The sequence below is a fragment of the Schistocerca nitens genome, chromosome 4 (genome assembly GCF_023898315.1).
Source record: "Schistocerca nitens isolate TAMUIC-IGC-003100 chromosome 4, iqSchNite1.1, whole genome shotgun sequence".
NCBI lineage: Eukaryota > Metazoa > Arthropoda > Insecta > Orthoptera > Acrididae > Schistocerca > Schistocerca nitens.
Genome location: NC_064617.1, coordinates 150,127,895 through 150,153,586, shown reverse-complemented (window position 1 = coordinate 150,153,586; position 25,692 = coordinate 150,127,895). Strand labels below are relative to the sequence as shown.

At 38.9% G+C, this 25,692-nt stretch overlaps 1 protein-coding gene across 1 annotated transcript in view; it reads right to left on the bottom strand.

Moving 5' to 3' along the window:
* Positions 1-25,692, bottom strand: part of LOC126252024 (methanethiol oxidase-like) — a 135,860-nt gene that overhangs the window by 56,630 nt on the left and 53,538 nt on the right. The window contains exons 2-4 of the mRNA XM_049952809.1: positions 13,132-13,298; positions 12,519-12,704; positions 7,311-7,473 (exon numbers count right to left, since the gene is read on the bottom strand). Coding sequence (XP_049808766.1) covers positions 7,311-7,473; positions 12,519-12,704; positions 13,132-13,298 — 516 coding nt within the window. The remainder of the gene's footprint in view (positions 1-7,310; positions 7,474-12,518; positions 12,705-13,131; positions 13,299-25,692) is intronic.

The window sequence follows — 25,692 nt, the reverse complement described above, 5'->3', positions numbered from 1 at the left end:
CAGTGAACACGCCCCCTCTTGTGGTGGTTAATTTGTCCTTCCAATAAATGTTCCATGACTTGCTAAATATCCCAGAACTTTCTACTTCAGGTTATAGCCAGCTCTCTGTTCCCCAGAATAATTTGAGCATGAGAACTTTCCTGGAGGACAGTAAATTCAACAACCTGGTTATAAATACTCTGATAATTTACTGATAAAATCCTGATAAGTCTATGCGATTTGATGTCTACCTTCCTCAGCAAGTTAAAAAATTTTGGCATGTGAACATATTCACACTTTTTTATGCTGGGAGAGAAGGAGACCGTGGCAGTGGGAAAGAGATGGAAAAATAATAAATACTGGAAAATTGGTTGTGGATAGAAAGATTGAAGGAGGCAGTGGCAGTGTAAGAGAAAGAGAGGGACCCAGTGGCAGTGGAACGTAAATTACAGTGACAGAACAGTGCTAGGAAAAGACTGAAGGAGACAATGCCCCACTGGGAGAGGAATAAAGAGAAGGAGAATGTGGAAGTGCGTAAGAGCCAGTAGTAATGAGACACAGAGTCTACAACAACAACAACAACAACAATGAAGAGAGATATAGTGAAAATGAGAAGAGGCAGCAGCAATGGGAAAAAAATAAGATAGTAGCAGTAAGAGAGAGCAAGATGGAGACAGTAATGGTGAGATGAGACACCAGTATAAGGGCAGAATGAAGGAAACTGTGGCTGTGAAACAGGAGACAGTGACTGTTAGAGATACACAAAGAGATAATGACAATGCAGTATGCTGAATGAGTGGGTGTGAATGGGCAAGTGGGATCACGTTTTTGGAACCCATTCCATGAGTTGCTTAGTAGGTTGCTTGTATTTACAGAAGAATGATTCTATGCAGTCTAGAATTACTCTTAACTAACTTGGCAAGCAATGTTGCAAATGAAACTGGACTGCAAGACTGATTAATTTTAAAGTGTAGTGCCTTTTCTTACATATCTATCAATGAAACATGAGGGCACAATCAAGAGTAATGCCTCTGAATTTATGTGAAAACTGTGAGGCTTTTTAAACAAAACAAATGTTATTAAGATTCTACATCTTTATTCTTAATGTCTTCATATTTATTTCACAACATAGTCACTGTGGAGGCAAACACATGTCTCGCTATGAGAGACCAGTTTATCAATTCTGTCACTGAAGAATGTTTGACTTTGTTGAAGGAGTCAGAACCTCATTTCTGCTTGCACCACTTCATCACTATCTAAGTGAAGTCCTCCAAGGTGTTCCTTAATCTTTGGAAACAGATGAAAATCTGATGAGGCCAAGTCGGGACAGCATGGATGATCAATGACACTGAACCCAATGTATCAGATTGTTGCAGAGGTCACAGCACTCCTGTGTGGTCTGGCACTGTCATGTTGTAGAAGGGGTACTCTTTTAAGACAGTGCAATTTGCACTCAATCAATAACAGGCCCACAAGAGATAAAGCATGTCTTGACAATATTTTTGTCAACTTTAAAACTACAGAAGAATCATGTGCTGTTACAGCGTTTCCATTTTCAGATCATGACTCTGTATCTTTAAACTATACAAGTAGGTTCTGTATTGATAATAATAATATTCCTAAGCCTGTCCCAAAAGTTATAATCACCAGGCCTGTCACAGATGACAAAATTGTTCAGCTCTAAGTCCCTTGCTGAGAGAGACTGGTTCAACCAATGTCATGGTGACACAAGTTATAGTCTTAGTGCTGATTTGTCAGGGAAACTATTATTTGAGAGATTTTTTAAAACATTTCTGACACAATTTAATGACAATATCCCCATAAAGAAATGCAAATTAACTGACAAAGGCTTTACAAACAGGGCTACAAACAGACAAAATTCATGGTTCACTAAACAATTATCATGTATGAAAAACCAAGTTATGGTGTTGCTCAATATATGTAGCAATCAGAAAACAGAACATGCCAGATTAGCCTATATAAAATGCAGGAATGAGTATAAAAAAGCCATCATGGAAGCCAAAAAAGCACATAATTTCAATACCATTGATAATTCCACAAATAAGTGCAAAGCTGCATGGAAATTAATAAATGGTGTTGCTAAAGATGTAAGAAGCAAAAAAATTAATATAAGTCCCCAAAAATTCAATGATTTCTTTATTAAATCTGTTGAAAATGTAGGAAATACTATAATCAAACCTGATATCAGTTCATCAGAGTTACTTTCTAAAATTGTTTGCAGAACACCAACAGACACAGGTACGTTTATGTTCTCAGAGGTCTCACCTAGTCATGTCCTAAGCATTGTAAAACGGATGAAATCTTCAGACAGTGTAGATATATACGACATATCCTGTAATTTACTAAAGAAAGTAATAGACTATATTGTGTACCCCTTAACATTCTGTATAAATAAATGCATATCTGAAGGATATTTTCCCGAAGAACTCAAAGTGGCTAGGGTAATTCCAATATATAAAAAGGGAGATATGGACTCACCTTGCAGTTACAGACCAATCTCCATAGTCCCAGCTTTTTCTAAAATACTGGAATGTGTAATTTACCAACAGCTATCTGTCTATTTTGAAAAATTAGGAATAATTAGTGAATCTCAGTATGGTTTTAGGAAAAAGTTGTCTACTGTGGATGCTATAGACTTTGTAGTCAAATACTTACATCAAGTGTTTGAGGATAAGGGCTATGCTCAACTCACATTTTGTGATATAAGCAAAGCTTTTGACTGTGTAAAGCATAAGCCACTCCTAGAAAAACTGGAATTCTATGGCATTAGACATAACAGCCTTAAATTAATAAAATCATATCTTCAGAATCGTAAGCAAGTTGTTTGTGTAGGGAGAGAAATGTCGAGTATAGAGCAAGTCAAGGTAGGTGTTCCGCAGGGATCTGTGCTGGGCCCCTTTTTGTTCCTGATAATGATAAATGATCTGCCGTCATTTATCAAGTCCACCACTGTGTTGTATGCAGATGATACAACATTTCTTAATGCTAGTGAGGATTTCAATAGCCTTAAAACTTGTGCAGCAAAGACAATTGACCAAGCATCCTATTGGTTCAAGGCAAATGGATTCCTGCTGAATGAAAACAAAACACAGCAGATGGTCTGTAGTCTTAGAGACAAGCTTCTGTCAGATGATCCAAGTTATGTCAAATTTTTGGGGGTATACATTGATAATAAATTATCTTGGGGTCAACATGTACAATATATTAGTGGTAAATTGTCTAGAGTTATTTACCTGTTAAGGCGACTTATGGATTGTGTTCCTGAAAAATATGTTAGAACATCCTATTTTTCATTCTTTCAGAGTATAATAACATATGGAATTATTTTGTGGGGGAACTCTAGCTGTGTACATGACATATTAATACTGCAAAAAAAAAGCTATCAGGATAATTACTGGTTCTGCATATAAGGCACACTGTAAACCATTGTTCTGTGAACAGAAAATCATGACTGTTATAAACTTGTACATATACTATGTCCTAATTTATACGAAGAAGAAATTACCAGAAACAAAAACCAGAGAAAATGTACACAGCCACAATACAAGAAGGAATAGGTGCCTCTATATTCCTTACCACAGGTTGTCAAAGTCACTCAACAGCTACGAAATCATGGGGTACAAATTATTTAATAAACTTCCTCAATCTGTTCAAGAATTACCTGAACAATTATTCAAACAAACAATTCATGACTGGCTAGTCCTCCACCCATTCTATGACATAAGAGAATTTATCAACTGTAATATAATACTATAATGTTAACAAGAAACCTGTTGTTTCTTTCAAACTATTAATTGTATTTTAGTATGTATATGATGTTGTCTATTGCTGTAATGGCCGAATGACAATAAAATTCTTATTATTATTATTATTATTATTACAATTCAGAGCCCTTTAATGGCAGAGGGCTGCAAACATATAGACATGATGAATTAAGTTGTAGAATGTTTCTTTTATTCAAAGAGTTTTAAAATTTGGAGGCATTACTTTTCAGCACACCTTTATGTTATCACTCAACTCAGGCGTAATGTTTTAGACACATAAGGGAGTATCAGCATATTTACAATGCTCTGACACTGATGTCAGGTGGAGAACAAGGGACATGTTGTTACTCTGCATCTCCAGATGCAAACCTAGGATGGAGCAATGATTTGTAGGAAAGGGAGGAGATATATACTGTATGCCTGTCCTGAGGTGGGATGTTCATCAGCACATCTGGTAATGGAAACATGATTGATAGCTGTTTATGCCTTTTGGAGACAGAGATCCAGCCATACAACAAAGAATCATTTTGTCATGAATTAGTCTGTCAGAAAATGAAGACGAATCTTCAAGTTTTGCAGATTGGAGCAAGTGTGTAATAATTCCCCTGTTTAAGAAAGGTAGCAGGTGGAAAGCCACCAACTATAGAGGAATAACCCTATTGTCTCATGGACTGAAAATACTTGAGAAGATCACAGAAAAGAGACTGAGAACTATCATAGAACCACAGCTGGAGGAGAAGAATATGGCTTCAGAAGTAACAGATCAACAATAGATCTAATTTTTAGCACCTGCATGTTGATGGGAAAGTATTGGGGAAAAGGCAAGAAGCTGGTCATTGTATTCTTGGATATAGAAATAGCTTATGATAGTGTATAAGATCTGGGAATGCCTGAGGAAAAAGAATGTGCCTGAAGGACTAATAAGAAAAAAATCTGATGTTGTACAAAGACTGTACTAGCTGTGTACAAACTGGGGAAGGGCGATCATCATGGTTTGAGACCAAGAGTGGAGTTCAGCAAGGAAGTGCACTGTCCCCACTTCGTCGGATTGTTATTTCTCATCAACCGTACAGCTCGGATCTTGCACCTTCCGACTTCCATCTGTTAGACCCAATGAAGGATGCACTCCAGAGGAAGCAGTATGTGGATGATTGGGAGGATACTGGTGCAGCAAGACGTTGGCTTTGACGTCTACCAGCAGAATGGTACCATGCGGGCACACAGGCACTCCCAGTAAGGTGGTTTAAGGCACTGTTATACATACTATAATCATCACTGTTATACATACTATAATGAAGAACATCAAGGAGAGGTCAGGTGAACTGAATGCATTCACCTTTGCTGACGGCATCATGATATGGGGTGAAACAGTACAGATCAGACTTGATGAATGGAAATCTCAGTTCCAGGAATATAACCTTATCAGCAAGATCAAGACAGTGGTGATGGCAGTCAACATAGGTGGACAACCAGCAAGTGTAAAACTAGGAGACCACCAACTAGAGTGTGTGGAAAGTTTTCTTACCTTGGAAGTGTAATCTCCAGTTATAAACTGGTCAGAAATGAAATCACCAATGGAGTGCAAAAAGGATCTGAATTCTACCAACAATTAAGATCACTTTTATGGGATGACTTGATTCCAAAACTGGCCAGACTGATGACGTTTAATAGCTATTTCATACCAGTATTGACTTAAGGTATTGAAACATGTTGTTGTTGTTGTTGTTGTTGTGGTCTTCAGTCCTGAGACTGGTTTGATGCAGCTCCCCATGCTACTCTATCCTGTGCAAGCTTCTTCATGTCCCACTACCTACTGCAACCTGTATCCTTCTGAATCTGCTTAGTGTATTCATCTCTTGGTCTCCCTCTACGATTTTTACCCTCCACGCTGCCCTCCAATGCTAAATTTGTGATCCCTTGATGCCTCAGGATCCAACCGATCCCTTCTTCTAGTCAAGTTGTGCCACAAACTTTTCTCCCTAATCCTATTCAATACCTCCTCATTAGTTACATGATCTACCCACCTAATCTTCAACATTCTTCTGTAGCACCACATTTCGAAAGCTTCTATTCTCTTCTTGTCCAAACTATTAACCGTCCATGTTTCACTTCCATACATGGCTACACTCCATACAAATACTTTCAGAAATGACTTCCTGACCCTTAAATCTATACTCTATGTTAACAAATTTCTCTTCTTCAGAAACGCTTTCCTAGCCATTGCCAGTCTACATTTTATATCCTCTCTACTTCGACCATCATCAGTTATTTTGCTCCCCAAATAGCAAAACTCCTTTACTACTTTAAGTGTCATTTCCTAATCTAATTCCCTCAGCATCACCCGACTTAATTCGACTAAATTCCATTATCCTTGTTTTGCTTCGTAAAACATGTAATTGAAACATGTAGCCTCACAAAAAAAGAATCATCAAGGCTGCAATCATAAGAGATGTAATTTCTTAGATCCACCATCCAGAAGATGAAGATGGGCAAGTTAAGGAATGAGGAGGTGAGGAAAGAAGCTGGAATAAAGACATCCCTATTAGATTGAATTGGCGCATCTAGACTTAGATGGTACAGGCATGTGATGAGAATGGAGCCAACTAGAACAGCCAAAATAAATTTGGAAAGACAGGTGGATGGGAAAAGACCTCAAGGAAGACCTCGGACCTGATGGATGGTCTTGATTAAGGCTGATCTAGTGACCAGAGGATGGACAGTGGATGATGTTCTCTGGGAACAGGTGTATTTGGACAGGACGAAGTGGAAGAGGCTCATTACCAGTACCTGGGAAACTGGAACTGTTAAATGATGATGAAGTTTCTATTTATTCTTCCTGAATTTTATTTCTTATACCCAATTTTTCTTTGTTTTGCTGTACTGCTCGTCCTTTGACTGTCTTAAAAGCAGTCTGGGTTTCTGCAGAATTCATAGACAGCCTTTCACTCACTATTTTATTTGTGATAATTTCAGAATTTTGAAGAGTGTAATCCAGTCAACTTTTTCAAAAGCTTTTTCTAAACCTGCAAATGCTATAAATATTTTAGCAACACAGCCAAATGACATATGTTTGAAGGTTTATGGAAGTAGTACTTTCATAATGCAAACCTGTAACACCTATTAAACTTTATGCAAAAGAATCCATATCCAAATTCGTCCATACAGTTCTTTTTATTGCATCAGCAATCCTGGAGTTGGAACAAAAATAGCAGATGAAGTTGGTTAGTAGCACTTGTCTTCTGAATTTGAATGTACAGTCATAACAAAATGACACTTAAAAGCTTTTAGAACACAAAATAAATTTTCAGTATTATTAACTATTGCCTTAAATGAAGTGCTGTCTAGAAAAAATATAGAAATACTTCATACAGACATTCTTGTAAGGGAAAAATCTGACATTTTCATATCAGCGTAGTTTTGCACCATTGTCTTAAGATAATGGTACATTGCTGCACATGTGTGTACAGTCTGATAATCCTGTTCCATCACAAAGTGTTGTAATTGTGCATTATGAGGAACACAAAGTCTTATATTTGTGATACTCACTTTTAATCTCAAAAGCTTCTGCATCAAGAAGAAGAAAATTTCCTTTTCCTTCATCATTGCTGTCACCCAATGTAGATATCATTATTTCTCCAGTTGGAAGGCAATGTGTTGTGTGAAGTGCAGTAACATCAAGCTGACTTATTATATCTTGAGGATCTACAACCTTAAAAATTTATAAATGGCATCAGTTCACTACAGTATAGGAAGACAACAAAACATAAATAACTTTTAATACATGTCTAATACAAAATTCACTTTGAAGAAATGGAAAATGAAAGTAGGACAAACTAGACTGTTGCTCTAGGACAATAGATTCATGGTTTCCTCCCCTTTTTTACTCCACCTCCGTCAACTTCATGTTAACTGTGAAAAATCAGTTTGTTTGTTTTGGTCCAGTTTTCCTTCCAGCCATGAAATCCCACCAATATATCCTCAGTCTTCAGGTTAATGCCTGCTTTCTTTGCTGTGACAGTGTCCCTATCCACCAACCCATCTATAGCCTGAACTTTTTTTAATCAGCTCACAAATTTGGTCCTTGTTATTCCTTGTTAAGTTTCTGATGCATATAATCCTCTCATAAGAATTTCTTTATACAAGTAGTGCCTCAGCATGGCTACAATGCTATCAGATATGAAATCCAGCCAGAAGCTTCATCATACAAACTGTTATGGTCTTCCAGTGCCAGATGAGAGGATCTTAAATTGGGTGTGACCTAGCACCGATTGCTTTCTGTTCTATCCATTTCTGCTGAATCACCACATCAAATGATTTTAATTTCTTGGTCTTGTCAGTCTTTTCACAGTCAGTGCTCATCCCCTCATCCCATGATAAATGAGAACACTCAGAGATTTGGAACAAGTAAAATGACACACCACTGGAGGCTACTTCTGTAAAGTATATTAACAACCAATAACAATTGGGGCTAATCCACTCAAATTAATAATTATGTAAATTAAAATAATTCCATTTTCTTCATGCAACTGACCTTATTAATTGCTGAATTCTTTATGTTACTTAAGACAGCAGTGCCATAGGGAAAGGTCAAACAGTTAACATATATCTGTGACACAGTTTGAGTGTCTGATCTATCAAGTTTTTGGACCCATCATCCTTCCCAAAATTTCACAAAATATTAATCAACAGTATGCTACTGAGGAATATGATTTCTTGAAATGGACAAAAATGAATTCAAATGAGAAAGAACTGCTGGCCTGAACTTACCTTGAGGAGGTGAAACGTGTAGTACTGCTGAGACACATACATTAAAGGAGAAATGACACACTATTTTAGCTTTCAGAACTAATAGTTATTTCCCCACAGATTAGAGAGGAATAGTATGGTGAATATTAATAAGGGAATGGCAGGTCACTTGCATTCCAGGATGACAGTGGCCTACCTGTACTGAGGATGCAGGTAGGCACAAGAATTTGTCTATATTTTGCATCCTGGAGAAATGCTGGCCCGCAAATGTCTCATAATGTATAGGTTTTCTTGACTTATTGCTATGGCATTTTTCCAAAATTTACTGGAATTTTTTTTTATATTTGTAGTGTGAATGTAAACAGTTACAATAATATTAATTAATAAAATGTTAGTGAGTTGATAGCCATTTTATGCAACATTCTGCTGTATTGTTGATTACATCACTCTCAGAATTAGCCTTTTCCTTCAAGTAAGAGTAATGTGAACTCTACTAACAAACTTCCAGAGAATGCAGGCATTTTCAAGTGGTTCTGAAGTGCCTTATCACATGTCACAGACTACCACTAAACCACCAACATGCAAATATTTGACTGTCAGCAGTTATAGCTACTTACATGAACAACAAATTGAACATTTGATGCTTATGTACACTGTCTCTAGTGTTGATGAGACAAATATTTTATACATCAGTTGTTCTGTTGAAGTCTGACATGTGCTGCAGTTCTTCAAACCACTTCTAAGTGACTGTATGCCAAAATCAACAGTGGGAAAAAATAGAATATCGTTCTACAGGAATCACCTACTGAACATGTCAATTCATAAATACAGTGTGACTGTGATTCCAAGCAAAGTGAAAAACTTCCACAGATTATTAAGAAAAGTTTGATAGGAGGAGCTAATGTTTCCCATTGACTTTTAAATTTAATGTTGGAATATTAGAAATGTAAGGTCTGAATTGTGAGTTTTGATATTAAAAATGAACAAGTACCTCCTGAAACAGTATTATCTGCAAGAATTCAAAATTCCACTGAACAGTCTCAACAATGTCAGTGGTATTCTTCTGAGCACACTTCACTATTCATGCCCCAGTAAACAAACACAAAGGACAAGCCAAGAAATTGTGTTCAACTACAAAGTAGGGACATCAATGTATCTGGTAGCACATGTACATAAAAATGACACCAGTAACCATGTGGCAAGGAAACACACACATTGATAGTCAAAGGATATTTAACCACTTTGTATAACTGACAATTTAGGAACATTGTTCTAAAACCACTTTGTGTAGCTGACAATTTAGGGACATTGTTGTATGTCACATAAAGAAGGTATAGAATATCAAAAGTGGATCATGTATCTTTTTTTTCCTCTTTATTGATGTGACTGTTGATTCACAACTGAGGTTCTAGCTCTGTTTGATATTTTACATAACTCTGAATTTGTTTTCAAGGGTTAAAGATGCAAAATTTTCTTCAAAGAATCTGTATCCCATTAGCAGCTAGAGGGAGGGCAGATAATTACAATACTCACAGATGCAGTAGCAAACTCATGACCAAAGATGCTACAGTAATCATTGTGTGAAGTTTCTGATTTCTTGGTAATAAATAAAAATGGCTATCAAAACATACATTGCTTGTATCTTCCTGGCTTAATTTTCTGATCACCGTAATGGAATTCTGCTGTTTGAGCCAATGTACACACTTATTATTACATTCTTATTTCATTTGCTTTCCCCTACAATATCATTAAAAAACCCTCCTATCAGTACATCACCTACAAATTTTAATGTTCTTACAACTTTTAGCTTTCACATCAACTCATATTTGTCAAGGCACATCAATATGTAAATGCAAATATAAAACTGTAACAAATGAAGCAGGCAGAAAGGAAATACAGAGGTCTAAAAAATGAGTGACAACATGCAAGCTGACTATGCAGGAATGGCTAGGAGATAAATATAATGCCATAGAAACATGCATTCCTACAGGAAAGTAAGGTGCAAACTATAGGAAAATTAGAGACCTTTGGAGGAAAGAGGGGCATCAGTAAGGAGCATAAATAGAATTCATAAGACCAAACTGCATTTATAAGAGTCAAAGAACATGAAATGGAAGCAGTAGTTGAGAAGGGAGAAAGACAGTATAACAACTTATCCCCAGTATTACTGAATTTGAATATTCAACAAGCAGTAGACGAAGAAAAATGTAGTACAGTTCAGTGAGAAGAAATAAAAACTTTGAGAGAGTTACAACTTCAGAAACAGCAAAGGACTTTGAAGATCAGCAGAAGGGAAGAAATAATGTATTGAAGAGAGGTTATGATGAATCTTGGCAAAAGTAAAGCAACAGTGATTGTGTGCAGTTGAATGAAGTCAGGTGATGCTGGGGGAATTAGATTAGGAAATGGGACAGGATATGTGGGATGAGAGAGGAGGGATGAGAGAGGAGGGATGAGAGAGGAGGGATGAGAGAGGAGGGATGAGAGAGGAGGGATGAGAGAGGAGGGATGAGAGAGGAGGGATGAGAGAGGAGGGATGAGAGAGGAGGGATGAGAGAGGAGGGATGAGAGAGGAGGGATGAGAGAGGAGGGATGAGAGAGGAGGGATGAGAGAGGGCAAGAGGAGAGAAGTAGACAAAGGTAAAGGACTATGTAAGTGTGTTGACAGGTTAGAAGGCCAGTCACAGACATCTCTGCCCCCTTAGATGCAGCACCAGTTGTGAAAGAAGCCATTGGATCTACAAACTTAGCTGCAACCACTTTTCTCCATTCTAGATGGGCTTGACAACTACCAAGCTGTCTGTTTGCATAGATGGCTGCTGCAAAACAGAGGCCAAGAGACAGATGGACCACCCAGTTTCTGGTCATGCCACCCAACAAGATAGATTCACTTTAATGACTGTTTCACAGCCTGTAGCATCCAGATTCTTCCCACCAATTTTTCTGAACCGTGTAGTGGGGAACTCTTCCTACAACATATTCTTCATTCCTGTATCCCTCTTGCCTCAGCCTTTGCTAGTCCCCATGCTCCACCTGCCTACTACTTCCCTGCTCCCAATCCAGTGCTACACGTCTTCTATCCTGTCAATGCACCTAAACAGTCCTTTCCCCTTTTCCACTTCTCTCCTCTCCCTTTCTCACACTCTTAGCATACTGCTAGTGGATTAGCTTCCACAAGAAACAATTGTCAACACCAAGGTTTACTGTGACACTCTTACACAGCTTAGATGCAGAATTCAACAGGGAAAGTCATTGAAAGGAGTGCTCCTCCAGTATGACAATGTGTGGCTCCACACCAGCAATGCTATGATTGCAAAGCTGACACCACTGGGGTCATTTGCTGTGAAACATATTCACCACACTTTACTACATCTAATTATGCTTTATTTGATAAAATAAAGGAGGCACTGTGAGGTAGGAAGTTCAACAACAATGAATAATTGTCAGCAGCTGTCCATTAGTGGGTTTGTAATACCTTCAGACAGTGATTCCACGACGCAGCAATGGAATTCCCAGGAAGTGGCAGACATAGACTGATGTCAGCGGGGAGTACATTGAGAGATCCAATGAGCATTGACTCATGTTAATTAATTAATAAGGTAAAAAACTGCTACTGTAAATCATTCCTGAAAACCTCTCATACATTCCCAACTAAAACAGTCTATTGAGGCATGTTAACTGGCATAAGTCAATCAGTTAATGTGCTTTGATACACACTGTTAGTTGGAATATACGTAGGATGCCCGCCCAAGCATAACTAGATTTGCACAAGTGCAAGTCTATATTTTATCAAGCAAAAATGCTTAATGATGAAACGTGAGTTATTACATTCAATATGATTGCATTTTTAAAAAATTACATAAATAAATAAAGCTGAAAGAAAATTGATCAATTTTATCTATCATAAACAGCAGAATTTTCTGTATACTCAACAAGCATGGAAGAAAGAGGAATCAGTACAGTGAAGATAACAAACAATGAAACTCAGTTTTATGTAAGATTACAAACCTTGTGTATTCGAGGTGCTCTCTCATTGGTTCCAACATCAATAACATACACTCTTGAACTGCCAAGTGATGGCAAAATCAGCTTGTCTCTACATTTTGTTGAATCTTCATGGCAGCTACTACAAACATTCCATCCTGAGTGATGGAGTTCATCACCTAGGTAAGGCATTGGCAGACGATGTATTACCTGCAAAGAGTACCAGTTTTCAAACTGTATCTTTGACACAACATAGAACAATCCTTTTATTGCCATAGCAGATCTTAATAAATCAATTTGGAAGAGCCTCGTACTTCATATGAGCACTAATGAAGAATAGCTATGAATACATAGATATTTTTAAATTCACAATCTGAGTTACAAGCACAGAACAAAAGGAAATTAATTTCTGCCACCTTACAAATTGTCCGACAGACAACATTTTCTCCTCTATTACTAGTAAAGTAAAACAAGATCTGCTTGCATTAAAATTGATATTTAAATGAATAGAACTGAAATATGCAGCAACATGGTAAAGATGAGTTTCAGAACCATCTCAGTTTTTTCTCATTTAAAGTAGTTTATCTGAAAGAGTTAATTATCTTAACCAGAACTGTTACAGAGAGGCTCCACTCACCTGGCAGAATGTAGGACTATGAGGATCAATGTCAACAGTTGCCAAGAAGTCTGGTTTAGTCTTGCGAGCTTCAGCAGGCTGAATGCAAGGTACATACACAATTTTTTCTCGAGGTCCACACCGCATAGCTTCCAAGGGAGATGCATAGCCAGGACCACAACCATGACCTGAAAGAAAGAAGTATTTTAAAACATGAAAACTCACAAAAAACAAAGGGTATAAAAAGTATTAATACCAGCAATAACTGATACAAGTTATGATTATAATTTATTCAGCAAACTATGACAAGCAAGAAAGAAATCACCAACTGGCATGTGCAGTACAAAACTTGTAATTGATAGAATACAAAAGCTCCTGAAGCTTCATCCATTCACATGTACTGTTGCACAAACCTTATCACGAAGAACAATCTGGTTGTTTACAAATGTTGAGACAGATTGTAGTATTTATTACAAATTACTTCCAATGCTATAGTAACAAAGAAGCTGTTAGTATGCAAAAATGATTTATATTACTATTATTGATTACCTTGCAATGAGTTAAATGATAAGTGATGAACATATTACTAGTCTTTTGGATTGCTTGGAAAAAAAAAGAAAAAAAAGAAAGAAAGAAAGAAAGAAAGAAAGAAAGAAAGAAAGACAAGGGAAGAAGTCTGGACAGAAATCATTTCAAGTTAGGACCATCCAGCAATAGGAAAATTAAGGGATTTGAAACATAAATGTTGGATCATCCACTCCAGTCACGAGAATTGTCATTCTCCAACTTCCACCTACTAGCATTTTTATAGATTTGTGGTTGAAAAACATTCAGACGTCAGTGAAGGGGTTAACATAGCCATGGGTGGTCAAAATACCCTGAGCTAAAATTGGGACCACCTTCAAATAGAAAACTTTTTTACTTTCTTTCAGTGATTGTGTTAATTGATGTATAAGAAAATGTGTGGAAACATCATAAACCTGTGGCGACCTAGCAGCAAACTCTTAGACCAACACTACAGCTCTGCCACACGAGAATCTTTGAATTAGTATGTTCTGAGTTTCTGTGGTGTACGTTTGTTCTCTGATGCATCTGTACCTAATAATAAAGTGCAGATCTACAGTATTTGTCATCGCCATTATTTAACCTGCAGAATTTTCCTCCATTATTTAACCCACAGCGTTTTCACCTATGTCTACTCTACATTGGTGGCCCTGCATCAAATGATGTTATCAGCTATGGATTAGTCTACATTCTACAGCTCACCTTGCTTGCAACAACAATGGAACCATCGTACAACCTTAGTCATCGAGACAAGCAAATACAAGACAGCAACTTATACAGTGTTGAATTCACTGCTTCATGTCAGTTGTGACAATTCTTACCTTTGTTTAAATGTGAAAGTGATATTTTCTTCTGCAGTGCCAGTTTTATCAATAATAATCAATAATGATCAATAATGATTCCCAACCTTCTGGCTGATTTTGGCAACAAATGAAACTCTTCCATAAACAAACAAGATGGTTCTCAACAAAACCAACATGGATAGGCACAGACTGGTGTGGTTCGATTAGGTAACAACTCCCACATTGTTAACAATTTTGCTGAGCATGTGTACATTGCCATTCACGGCACATCTGGCTAGGCTATGCACAGACTTCTTCCCAGGTTTTGCTTCTGTGCCATGGCCTTCACACAAGAGTTTGTCAATTGTCATCGTTTGACCAACTGCAGTGCTACATGAATCCAGAATTTTAATGGCAGTCATGTGCACCTTATTTCACTGCCAGAACTGCCAACCTCTCACCTAGAACAACCAGACATGTGGTTTGCTGTCACTGAGTGCACTGTCTACAATTATGGCATTTCCAATGATAGCCCAAGTTCGTCACCTTACTGCACCACCTTGGTGATCATGCCAACCCCATAAATTATATTATATTGTTACTCTGGATGTCAACAAATGTGATGTGGCAGAGACTGCACTCACCTGATGTCTTATTCAAACACCAGTAAAGCTACTATGTCAGCTTGTCTACAAAGAATGTTTAGGCACTCATGCCAGACCACAACTTGTGGACACTATGGATTGTGAAGTTTACCTTCTCAGTTAGCAATGCTCTCGCATGAGCACGAACCATTGCAAAGGAGGTTAATTTTAGTGGACAGACTTCTTATAGTGTTAAAACTTCAACAATGCAATAATTCAATGAACATGATGTCTGGCTTTGCCTCGGTCAGGGAACATGCCATGACAACAGCAGGGAGCCAAACGATACTGAGCACATTTGCATGCTGCCAAGGATGTTGTCACTCTCACCTGTCCTACTCAGACCCACAAAGTGATTAGAGGGGTGGCAACACCTTTGACATTTAACTGCATGGCATACTGACTGCTGTTACAGTTAATGGAATTTAAACCAGCATGGACTCTAATCGACGCCAATGACACCTGGAAGTAGCATTACAATGTATGTATACAACATTCTGCAGGTTGACTTGGATGACAACAAAATTATAATGCAAGTGGACTTGCACCAGTTCCAAGCTGAGGAGATCTCAGTTAAACTAATCAACAATCTTGTAGTTGTGGAAGGACAATGAGATGAGCAATTGACCCATGGGAGCACACTCACAGGAACATTATCCCAAGAATACAGTCTCTCATAGGATGCCACTCTGGATTCTGTCACACCCACATTATCAGCAGATGGGGTTCTCACAGTTATCTCTTTTAAAAACCATACTCGGCTCCAGCATTTGCCAATGAAGTAAGGCACATGAACTGCCATGACACTGCCACCTCCCACTTCAACACTGAGGTCCCCTCCCATTTTGGATGACTTCACTGGCTGTCAACTCAACTTGTGCAATACCACCTTTTTTTTTTTACTACTACTGATCTTGTACACTCTACCTACTCCACGCAGTGTGAAACTATCAAGCACTTCCCCTGTGTTAGCAGCTAGCCATGGCATGGTTGATCACGTGCACCTGTGTGAAGATGGGATTTGCAGCTGCACCATCCACTCCCCCAGTGTTCTGCATTACCAGGCTGTGTGGAAGCTCTGAGGAAACTTAGCAGTTATTGCATGATGCTTCATAAGGAACCTCTTTGGACAGCACTATGACACAGGACAATCTTTGAATTAGTTTGTTCTGAGCTTCTGTGATGTACACATGCTCTCTGATATATCTCTGGCTAGCAATGAGGTGCAGGTTCACGATATTCACACTCTTTGTCTGTACATTCACAATTAGTGGAAAGGTGACATATTGACAAAACAAATTATATGGTAAAAAATTTGCAGATGGCAATGAAAAAGTTACAGAAATGAGGTAGCTTCATCAACTGTGCAAAAAAAAAAAAAAAAAAAAGTGACCACCAAAATATGCAAGAGGAAAGATTATATAAACTCTACAAACTCTTTATTGGAAAACTAAGTGCATATAAATATTTAAAACATTGAAACACATATAAATATTTAAAACATTGAAACAGCAGCTTTTAACTGTCACACTTCAGACTTATTCCGACATTTTCATCAGACAGTTGGCACAGTTCTCTCTTTCTACCAAGTTTCCTGGTGTAAAGTTTCAAGTGACACCGTTACACCTAAATGCAACATAATATTTACATGTAAGACCATTATAAGCTCAATGAAGGAAAACATGTACATACTTTGATTAAAATAATTTTATGATTGAGGTTTGGGGAGGCGAGTGATACGGGCCACCTGCCAGTCAATCGTAGTCCATTCTCAAGTGCCAGGTGTCCAATGTGTTGGCTGTTTGGTACTAATTGACACTTTTCCACTTTCTAGAATTTTTGTCTGATTTCTGCTTATATCTGGAATTTCTGCTTGCACATTTTTTAGTAGCTGCAGCTACAGATTTAAAATGTCTTTAATAATAGTAAAGCAACTATGAATACTGTATCCAGACAAATGAATACTTTAAATCAAATCTAAATTCAGTTTTGTACTATGACAGATTCACTTCAGCTATTAGTTTCACTTGCACTGCCACTAATGCATTCATTCATTCGGGATTGCTCCACTGCAATGGACTGTGTCCGCATTAACCCAGATACGAGTGCTGTACTTCAGGAAGAATTTTTGCAAAGGAGCTTAAAACTTCTTATACTGGGTACTTCTTTATTCCACCTTCCAACATATAGCATTAGTGACACTTCACCCAACCGACTCATACTATTGTTTAAAGCAATATTTACCTTCCATTGTTGAGTCAGCATTATTGTATGTGTATGAGAAAACTTGGTTTGCTGAAAATGGATTATCTGCCTGATCTTCTGGTTGATGGGTAAGTATAGCCTCTCTGTGCACACAGGTATTTGAGAAATAACTGTTTGCATATTCTCTCAGAACATCAGATTAATATAGTAAAGGATAATATGGGTATTTGAATGCCTGATATAATTTCAGTGACTGTTTAAGCACATTCACCTAGAAGGAGAAGCTTCACGCATACAAAAATCAGCTATGGGAAGTTGGGGTTATTTGGACCCATGTTTTCTTTTTCCTTTGAAATCTTACTTGCATTAAATGCGTAAAAGTAACAAGATATTTAGGGATATGCCAAGACGAGAAATATTGGACCATCACATTAATTAACAATTCAAGAGGGATTTGTTTTTTCATGCAATAAAGTTGTTTCCTTAGGCTGAAAGCACAGCTGGCATATAAACTGGTACTACTGTAGTAGTCTATCTTGGCCACAATAATGCGTTCACTATGCTGTTGGTAGTAGCTTACCTGCACTCCTATTTTTTTATTCGTTATTAAACCTACTCCTGCATTACCCCTATTTGATTTTGTATTTATAACCCTGTATTCACCTGACCAAAAGTCTTGTTCCTCCTGCCACTGAACTTCACTAATTCCCACTATATCTAACTTTAACCTACCCATTTCCCTTTTTAAATTTTCTAACCTACCTGCCCGATTAAGGGATCTGACATTCCACGATCCAATCCGTAGAATGCCAGTTTTCTTTCTCCTGATAATGACGTCGTCCTGAGTAGTCCCCGCCCGGAGATCCGAATGGAGGACTATTTTACCTCCGGAATATTTTACCCAAGAGGACGCCATCATCATTTATCCATACAGTAAAGCTGCATGCCCTCGGGAAAAATTACGGCTGTAGTTTCCCCTTGCTTTCAGCCGTTCGCAGTACCAGCACAGCAAGGCCGTTTTGGTTAGTGTTTCAAGGCCAGATCAGTCAGTCATCCAGACTGTTGCCCCTGCAACTACCGAAAAGGCTGCTGCCCCTCTTCAGGAACTATACGTTTGTGTGGCCTCTCAACAGATACCCCTCCGTTGTGGTTGCACCTACAGTACAGCTATCTGTGTCGCTGAGGCACGCAAGCCTCCCAACCGACGGCAAGGTCTTTGGTTCATGGGGGTAGAACATTTTATAAACTATGAATGAAAAACCATACTACAATGCAATATCTACAATATTTATTTTTATCTTTTCACATTATGACGACTTAAACACCAAAAGCCAGTTCGTGAAATAATAAATATAGTAAAATATTATACCAACGTCGTGTTCATTGCTAATATGTAGGTTAGAGTCCAAAGGCTAATGATACAGATATATCAGACACACTATCGCATTGTACGGCACGCCATTTTGGTATGACGACATTGTGCGATATTATAGCTGCACAAGATCGTGTGTCAATGTTAAACTGCAGCATATTTTTTGTACCCGCTTCCCAGACACCTCCTTTCTCCGAATCATTAAAAGAGCTGCCTGCGTTACTGTTTGGCTCCGTGCAAAAATATTTGGCCAGTATCTTTGAAATAAAGGTAATACGAGGGCGGTTTGAAAAGTTCTCGGAATCGCCACTAGATTTCAGCGCTAGCTCAACGAGTTGTTCACGTGATATTCATTGGACTGTTGCCTGTAAACACGTGCCACGTCAGTGTTCTTGGGTGAGAGCTGTGGCAGTGACGTGGTTTTGTTGTTGTTCCCGCGTAGTGATTTGCGAAGTAGGAAAAAAAAAAAAAAAGAATCAAGATTCAAGCAGTGATTAAGTACTTCGTAAAGCAAGATATGAAAGCAAAGGACAGTCATGCCGATTTCCAGAATACATTGGGGGACTCTGCTTCATCATATTCAACTGTTGCCAAGTGGACAAATGAATTTAAATTTGGTCGGGAGAGCTTAGATGATGATCCGCGCAGTGGTCGGCCAAGATGTGTCGCTACTCCAGACACTATTGCAAAAGTGCACAAAATGATCACAGAGGATCGCCGATTGAAAGTGCATGAAATTGCTCACGCTTGCCAGGTGTCATCTGAAAGGGAATATCACATTTTAACTGAAGAATTAGAAATGAAAAAATTATCTGCAAGATGGGTGCCGCGACTCTTGACGCTGGATCGGAAAGGCATGAGAATGGACATCGGAACAATGTTTGGCCCGTTTTAGGAGAAACGAGCAAGATTTTTTGCGCCGGTTTGTGACCACAGGTGAAACTTGGATGCACTACTATATCCCAGAGACAGAACAACAGTCAAAGCAGTGGAAACATGCTGATTCTCCGACACCAAAGAAAGCAAAGATAATTCCTTGATCGGGAAAGGTCATGGCATCACTGTTCTGGGATGGGGATTCTGTTTGTAGATTATCTCCCCACTGGGCAAACAATGATTGGAGAGTACTATGCTAACCTCCTGGACAAATTGCAACAAAAGATACACGAAAAAAGGCCGGTTTTAGCGAGGAAGAAAGTCATCTTGCATCAAGATAATGTGCGCCCGCACATACGTGCCATCGCCACTGCAAAATTACACGAAAAAAGGTGTGAATTGTTGCCACACCCGCCTTATTCGCCTGATATGGCTCTCTCAGACTCCCATCTCTTCCCAAAACTGAAAATTTTTCTTGTTGGACGAACATTCATGTCAAACGTAGAACTGATAGCCGGATGTGACAACTATTTTGCAGACCTGGAGAAATCTCATTTTCGAGATGGGATCAAGGCACTAGAACATCGTTGGACCAAGTGCATTAATCTACAAGAAGACTACATTGAAAAATAAAAAAGTTTTAGTGATGTAAGTACTTCCCTAGTCGCGCAGTCCGGAACCGCGCGACTGCATGGACGTGTGTGATGTCCTTAGGTTAGTTAGGTTTAACTAGTTCTAAGTTCTAGGGGACTGATGACCTAAGATGTTAAGTCCCATAGTGCTCAGAGCCATTTTTTTTTGTAAGTACTTTCTTTCTATTCCGTTCCGAGAACTTTTCAAACCACCCTCGTAAATTACTGGAGTAAGCTGGTAAATCTTGTAGTTATAAACGTGTGACCCGATTGTCGGGTGATAAATGCTTTGATGGACAATGACAAAGATTTTGAACAGGCGAATAGTAGTCTTTGACATCGTCGCCGTCATCATCGGCAGGAGACAAGTTAACGGTCACAGTTCGGGATTATCGTAACTTCTCCACTGAAGACAATCGTTCGCATACTGCCAGCGAAAGGCCCTGAGCAGTAGACGAAAGAAATATCACTTGCTAAAACTTGGCAGTCGTTATTTAACTCAGTAGCGCCACATTTGTAAGATTACCGGAATGTACCTACTGTTATATCCTTACATAGCTTCCGTCTGTCCTCAGTGTACTTTGTTGATAATACGTATATACTGGTGTATCGTAAGCAGCTACGTTTCACGTACTAACAACGTTTCTCGTGCTTTAGATATAAGCGCCGCTTGTAGCTTCAGGCCGACACCGAAGGCAAACAAACTCTGAGAATATAAGCAAACATTGTCATGCCAGGCGCACTCCGGTGAATTGGGCAAGCTTGGCTGAGCTCACATAGGGTCGTATATCCCTTGAAAGCCTACATACGTGAAGTGAACACGAACGTGCACCTGCTTTCTGGCGTGGATGGTGAGCGCTCTGAATCGCTCGAATCACAGGTTACATCCGTCTACAATGGAAGGTAGCAAAAGGGGACCACAAAACTACCGTCCAATATCACTGACATCCATCTATTGTAGAATCTTAGGACCAGGCGCGGCTCGTGGTTAAAGGCTCTGAGGCGGAGCCGCCCCAAAATATATGTTAAAGTAAATTTCGCAAGAACGCATTTCATAATTTAAATTATCAGGACGAATTTCGCATGTTTCCCATTCCGATTAAAATAACGACGGTCACCGTTTTTGGAACTGTTTGTATCGATAGATGTTTTCCGAACGGTTAGTAGTGTTTAGGCTGCGCCTTGGAACGTCCGTAAGCTGCATGTAGTAGCGGTTTGGGGGCGTGTCTTCTACATAGTACTGCTCTTTATGGGCGACCCGAAGGCTCAGAGCTTGCAGCCTAAGGGTGTCATACCAACCACCACACGTTTTTCACGTTCCACTATCTATGTAATAAAGGAATGTAGAGAGGCCGAAACTTCGATATCCAATCTCTGTCTCTGCACATCTCTACAACGCTTCTATGCGTCATTAATCGACGTTTAGTATTATTGTTTTGATAATGTTTTACACAGTTGTTTTGTTTCTACCATTGGCTATTATATCCACATTTAGAATAAGTTTGCAAATATCCCGCCAGAGTGCACTAGACTACAGTAACATAACGGTACTGCCATCTAGCGAGAGTTTTATAAGTGATTAGAGGACAAAGCGCGCGAAATTTGTCCCGTTACTTTACTTTCCTTTTCTTGTTTGCTGATGCTGACTGCTTTTGTTGATACCGTGTGATATTAGCAAGTTTCTTTTTCGGAGTGTATTTTGCAAGATTTTAATGAAAGAACTAGGTGCACCCAGACCCGATCTAATAATCAATCAAGAACAGAAACAGTGCAAATCTAGGCAAGGATACCAACGTAGTTTTAATAGAGCAATCAATGTACGATGCAGTTGAGTGGTTGTGTGGTTGTGAAGTGAAAAATGCATTTTTCTGTTTCACCTGTCTTCTTACAAAAAGTACTGACTGTGCGTGGACTGAAACTGGTATCACTGACTTAAAGAATTTTCACGCAAAGGTGAAAAAACATAATTCCAGCGAAAAACATTTAAATGGTTGCATTGAGTTTTCAATGCTAGGGAAAGTGGACATTATGTGCCAATTACACAGTGCTTACCGCCGTAATATAAAGATATATAATGTAAATGTATCAAAAAATCGGTATTTTCTGGGTAATCTGATAGATTTGCTGCAAAGTGTCAGAAAATGTAATGATGACGTATAAAAACACTAACCAAAGATTTTAACTCGAAGTTAGCTTCTAATGATATTTAATACCTAATTATATAAGATAGAGTACGTAAAATTATGGGTAGAGAGTGATCTGCCCACTCCCCTCCCCCTGAATTCTTAGTTGTTTCAGACTAATCTGTAGCGTAACCCGAGGTCTATGTTGGCTCCGATGAATGCCGCAGCCTTCCCCAGTATAGAAACCACGAGCCGCGCCTGCTTAGGACATATCATGAGCACAAACGTAATGAGATATATCTATCAGAATGAGTTCCCTGGCCAACCACATCGGTCGTGTGAAACCCTAGTCGCTTTTTCCTCACACGACATCTTGAAATCCAGGGATCCAGACACTCAGGTAGATGCAGCATTTCTTCACTACCGGTAAGCTTGTGATTCAGATCATACGAACGCTTATTATCGATTGTACAATCGTATGGGTTGTCAGACGAAATAAGTGAGCTGTTTGACGATCTCTTCGTAGGAAAGGCGCAGCATTTTATCTTGGATAGTGTCATCGAAGGATGAAGTAACTTCAGGCATGCCACAGATGATATCTACTGGTGTCCCAGGAGGGATGGTCAACATTCAGGGATGTTACAGAAATCATCATTCGAAGCAAAAAAGTATCGTAAACATGAGCTCTAAAATACATACCAAAAGAGGTATGAGCATTTCATCTTCGGCACAGTGAAACATGTCCTCTACCGAACAAGTCCTCGTAGCTATTGAGGTAATCATTTTAGAGCCCATGTTTACCAGGCTTGTTTGCTTCGAATGATCGTACCTGTCATTTCCCTGAATGTTGATCTTTCCTCCTGGGACACCCTGTGTAATGGAGTACTGGTTCAAAAAAGCTGCACGGAAGTCAATTAGGATTTTGATGAGGTTTCAAACCAGAACAAAGTTGACAATTCGCTTTAAATTATCAAAAATGTAAAATTGTCCCCTTCGAAAAACCCAAAAACTGTAGAATCACATGACTACGATATCAGTGAGTCTTGGAATGCATCACATATAATACCTACAGAGTGACAGTTATTCAACTATAAGGAAAAAAACATAAATTAGTTACAAACTACGGCGTGCACGCACTTTATTCAACATTTAAACGTCTCCACAGATATTCGGATATAGGTTATCACTAGAGCTATGATTTTTGCACATTTGCATGATAGTGCATATAAATGCATATTTAAGGGGTTATTGCATATATAACTTTTGCATATTTATGCATATATTTTACTTTTGCAGCAATGATTCTTGAAATACAAGTATTTCACCACAATAGTTTAAGAAGAAGAGTAAGATCTGAGCAAATTTCTCTTTTATTGCTCTGTTTGTGTAGAATTACTTCTCTGTCATATTTACAAATCCATAAAAGGGCGCCGGCCGTGGTGGCCGAGCGGTTCTATGCGCTACAGTGTGGCACTGCGCTACCGCTACGGTCGCAGGTTCGAATCCTGCCTCGGGCATGGATGTGTGTGATGTCGTTTGGTTTAAGTAGCTCTAAGTTCTAGGGGACTGATGACCTCAGAAGTTAAGTCCCGTAGTGCACAGAGCCATTTGAACCATAAAAGGGCGCCTAAAAATGAGGCGAACATAGCGATCAGGAATGAGCGGTTCCTGTACTATAAAAATATGTCTCTCGACAGCTTAACAAAAACTAAATATCGATCAACAATCATGCGGCAAACCTTTAAAGTTCGGTCGGCCATCGCGTCATGAAAGTCAGTACGGTTTGTATTGTGAAAGAAACGAAGCTGCCGGCGGCAACAATGACATTTCCAAGAATGAAAAAGTTCCATTGTCGGCTACCTATAAATGAGTAACTAGTGTGCTGTTCTTCGTGATTTCTGATGTGTGCGCAGGAGCAGACCATATTTCCAGAATCCCGAAGGAGAAGAACAGTAAAGCTTATTTACTTCGACAGTGGATTGATTGAAATCCTACTATAACAACAGATGGAAATGTAGTATTGTGCCAAGTGTGTGACAAGCACGTAAGTTCTATTTTTGCTTTCTCAAAGTTAAAAATTAATGTGATTTTCTAGTTAGTTTTTTACTTAATGAAAATAAACTCACTTTATTTTTATACCATTGTTATAGGTGGCCTGTCATAAAAAATTCCAAATTACATAACATTTACAAACAGTTTCTCATAGAAATGCTGCTAATAAAAATATCTCCAACACCCAGACAACCTTACCAGCAGCATTTTCTGCAAGCAGAAGTGGAAATGATGGCAATGATAATTATTCGAAAGGTCTCTGCAAAGCTTTAGTTTCAGCCAACATCCCTTTCAATAAATTAAATAATGTAGACTTTCGAGGCTTCCTCGAAAAATATACCAACCAAAGTTCATGATGAATCAACAATAAGAAAAGTCTATCTTGGCAAAGTTTATGAAGAGGTAAGTTTAAACATTTATTTAATGAAATTAGTTTCCATGTCAGCTACCCCCATATCCCCCACCCTCCATTTAAGTCTCATTAAAACTTTTCAACTTTTTAAGAATTTTAAATCTATTACACAAAAATATTTTAAAATCGAAACGCAAAATTTCGTATGCCCTGTAGTGTCAACGAGTTTGCGATCAAGAAACATTTTAAATATTTTTTGTTTTATACTTTTCCTTTCTTTCCTTCCCCCCCCCCCCCCCCCCCCCAAAAAAAAAAAGTGAGACCCATATTACCATGGCTGTTCTTTACAAAATTTCAATAAAAGTCGGCCGAAGTGGCCGAGCGGTTCTAGGCGCTACAGTCTGGAACCGCGAGACCGCTGCGGTCGCAGGTTCGAATCCTGCCTCGGGCATGGATGTGTGTAATGTCCTTAGGTTAGTTAGGTTTAAGTAGTTCTAAGTTCTAGGGGACTGATGACCTCAGCAGTTAAATCCCATAGTGCTCAGAGCCATTTTTCAATAAAATAATTCTTTTTAAGTAATACAAGAGATCAGAGATGATATTGGGGATTCAAACGTGTGGTTATCTGTACATGAAACGACTGACTCATGTGGGAGATACACTCCTGGAAATGGAAAAAAGAACACATTGACACCGGTGTGTCAGACCCACCATACTTGCTCCGGACACTGCGAGAGGGCTGTACAAGCAATGATCACACGCACGGCACAGCGGACACACCAGGACCCGCAGTGTTGGCCGTCGAATGGCGCTAGCTGCGCAGCATTTGTGCACCGCCGCCGTCAGTGTCAGCCAGTTTGCCGTGGCATACGGAGCTCCATCGCAGTCTTTAACACTGGTAGCATGCCGCGACAGCGTGGACGTGAACCGTATGTGCAGTTGACGGACTTTGAGCGAGGGCGTATAGTGGGCATGCGGGA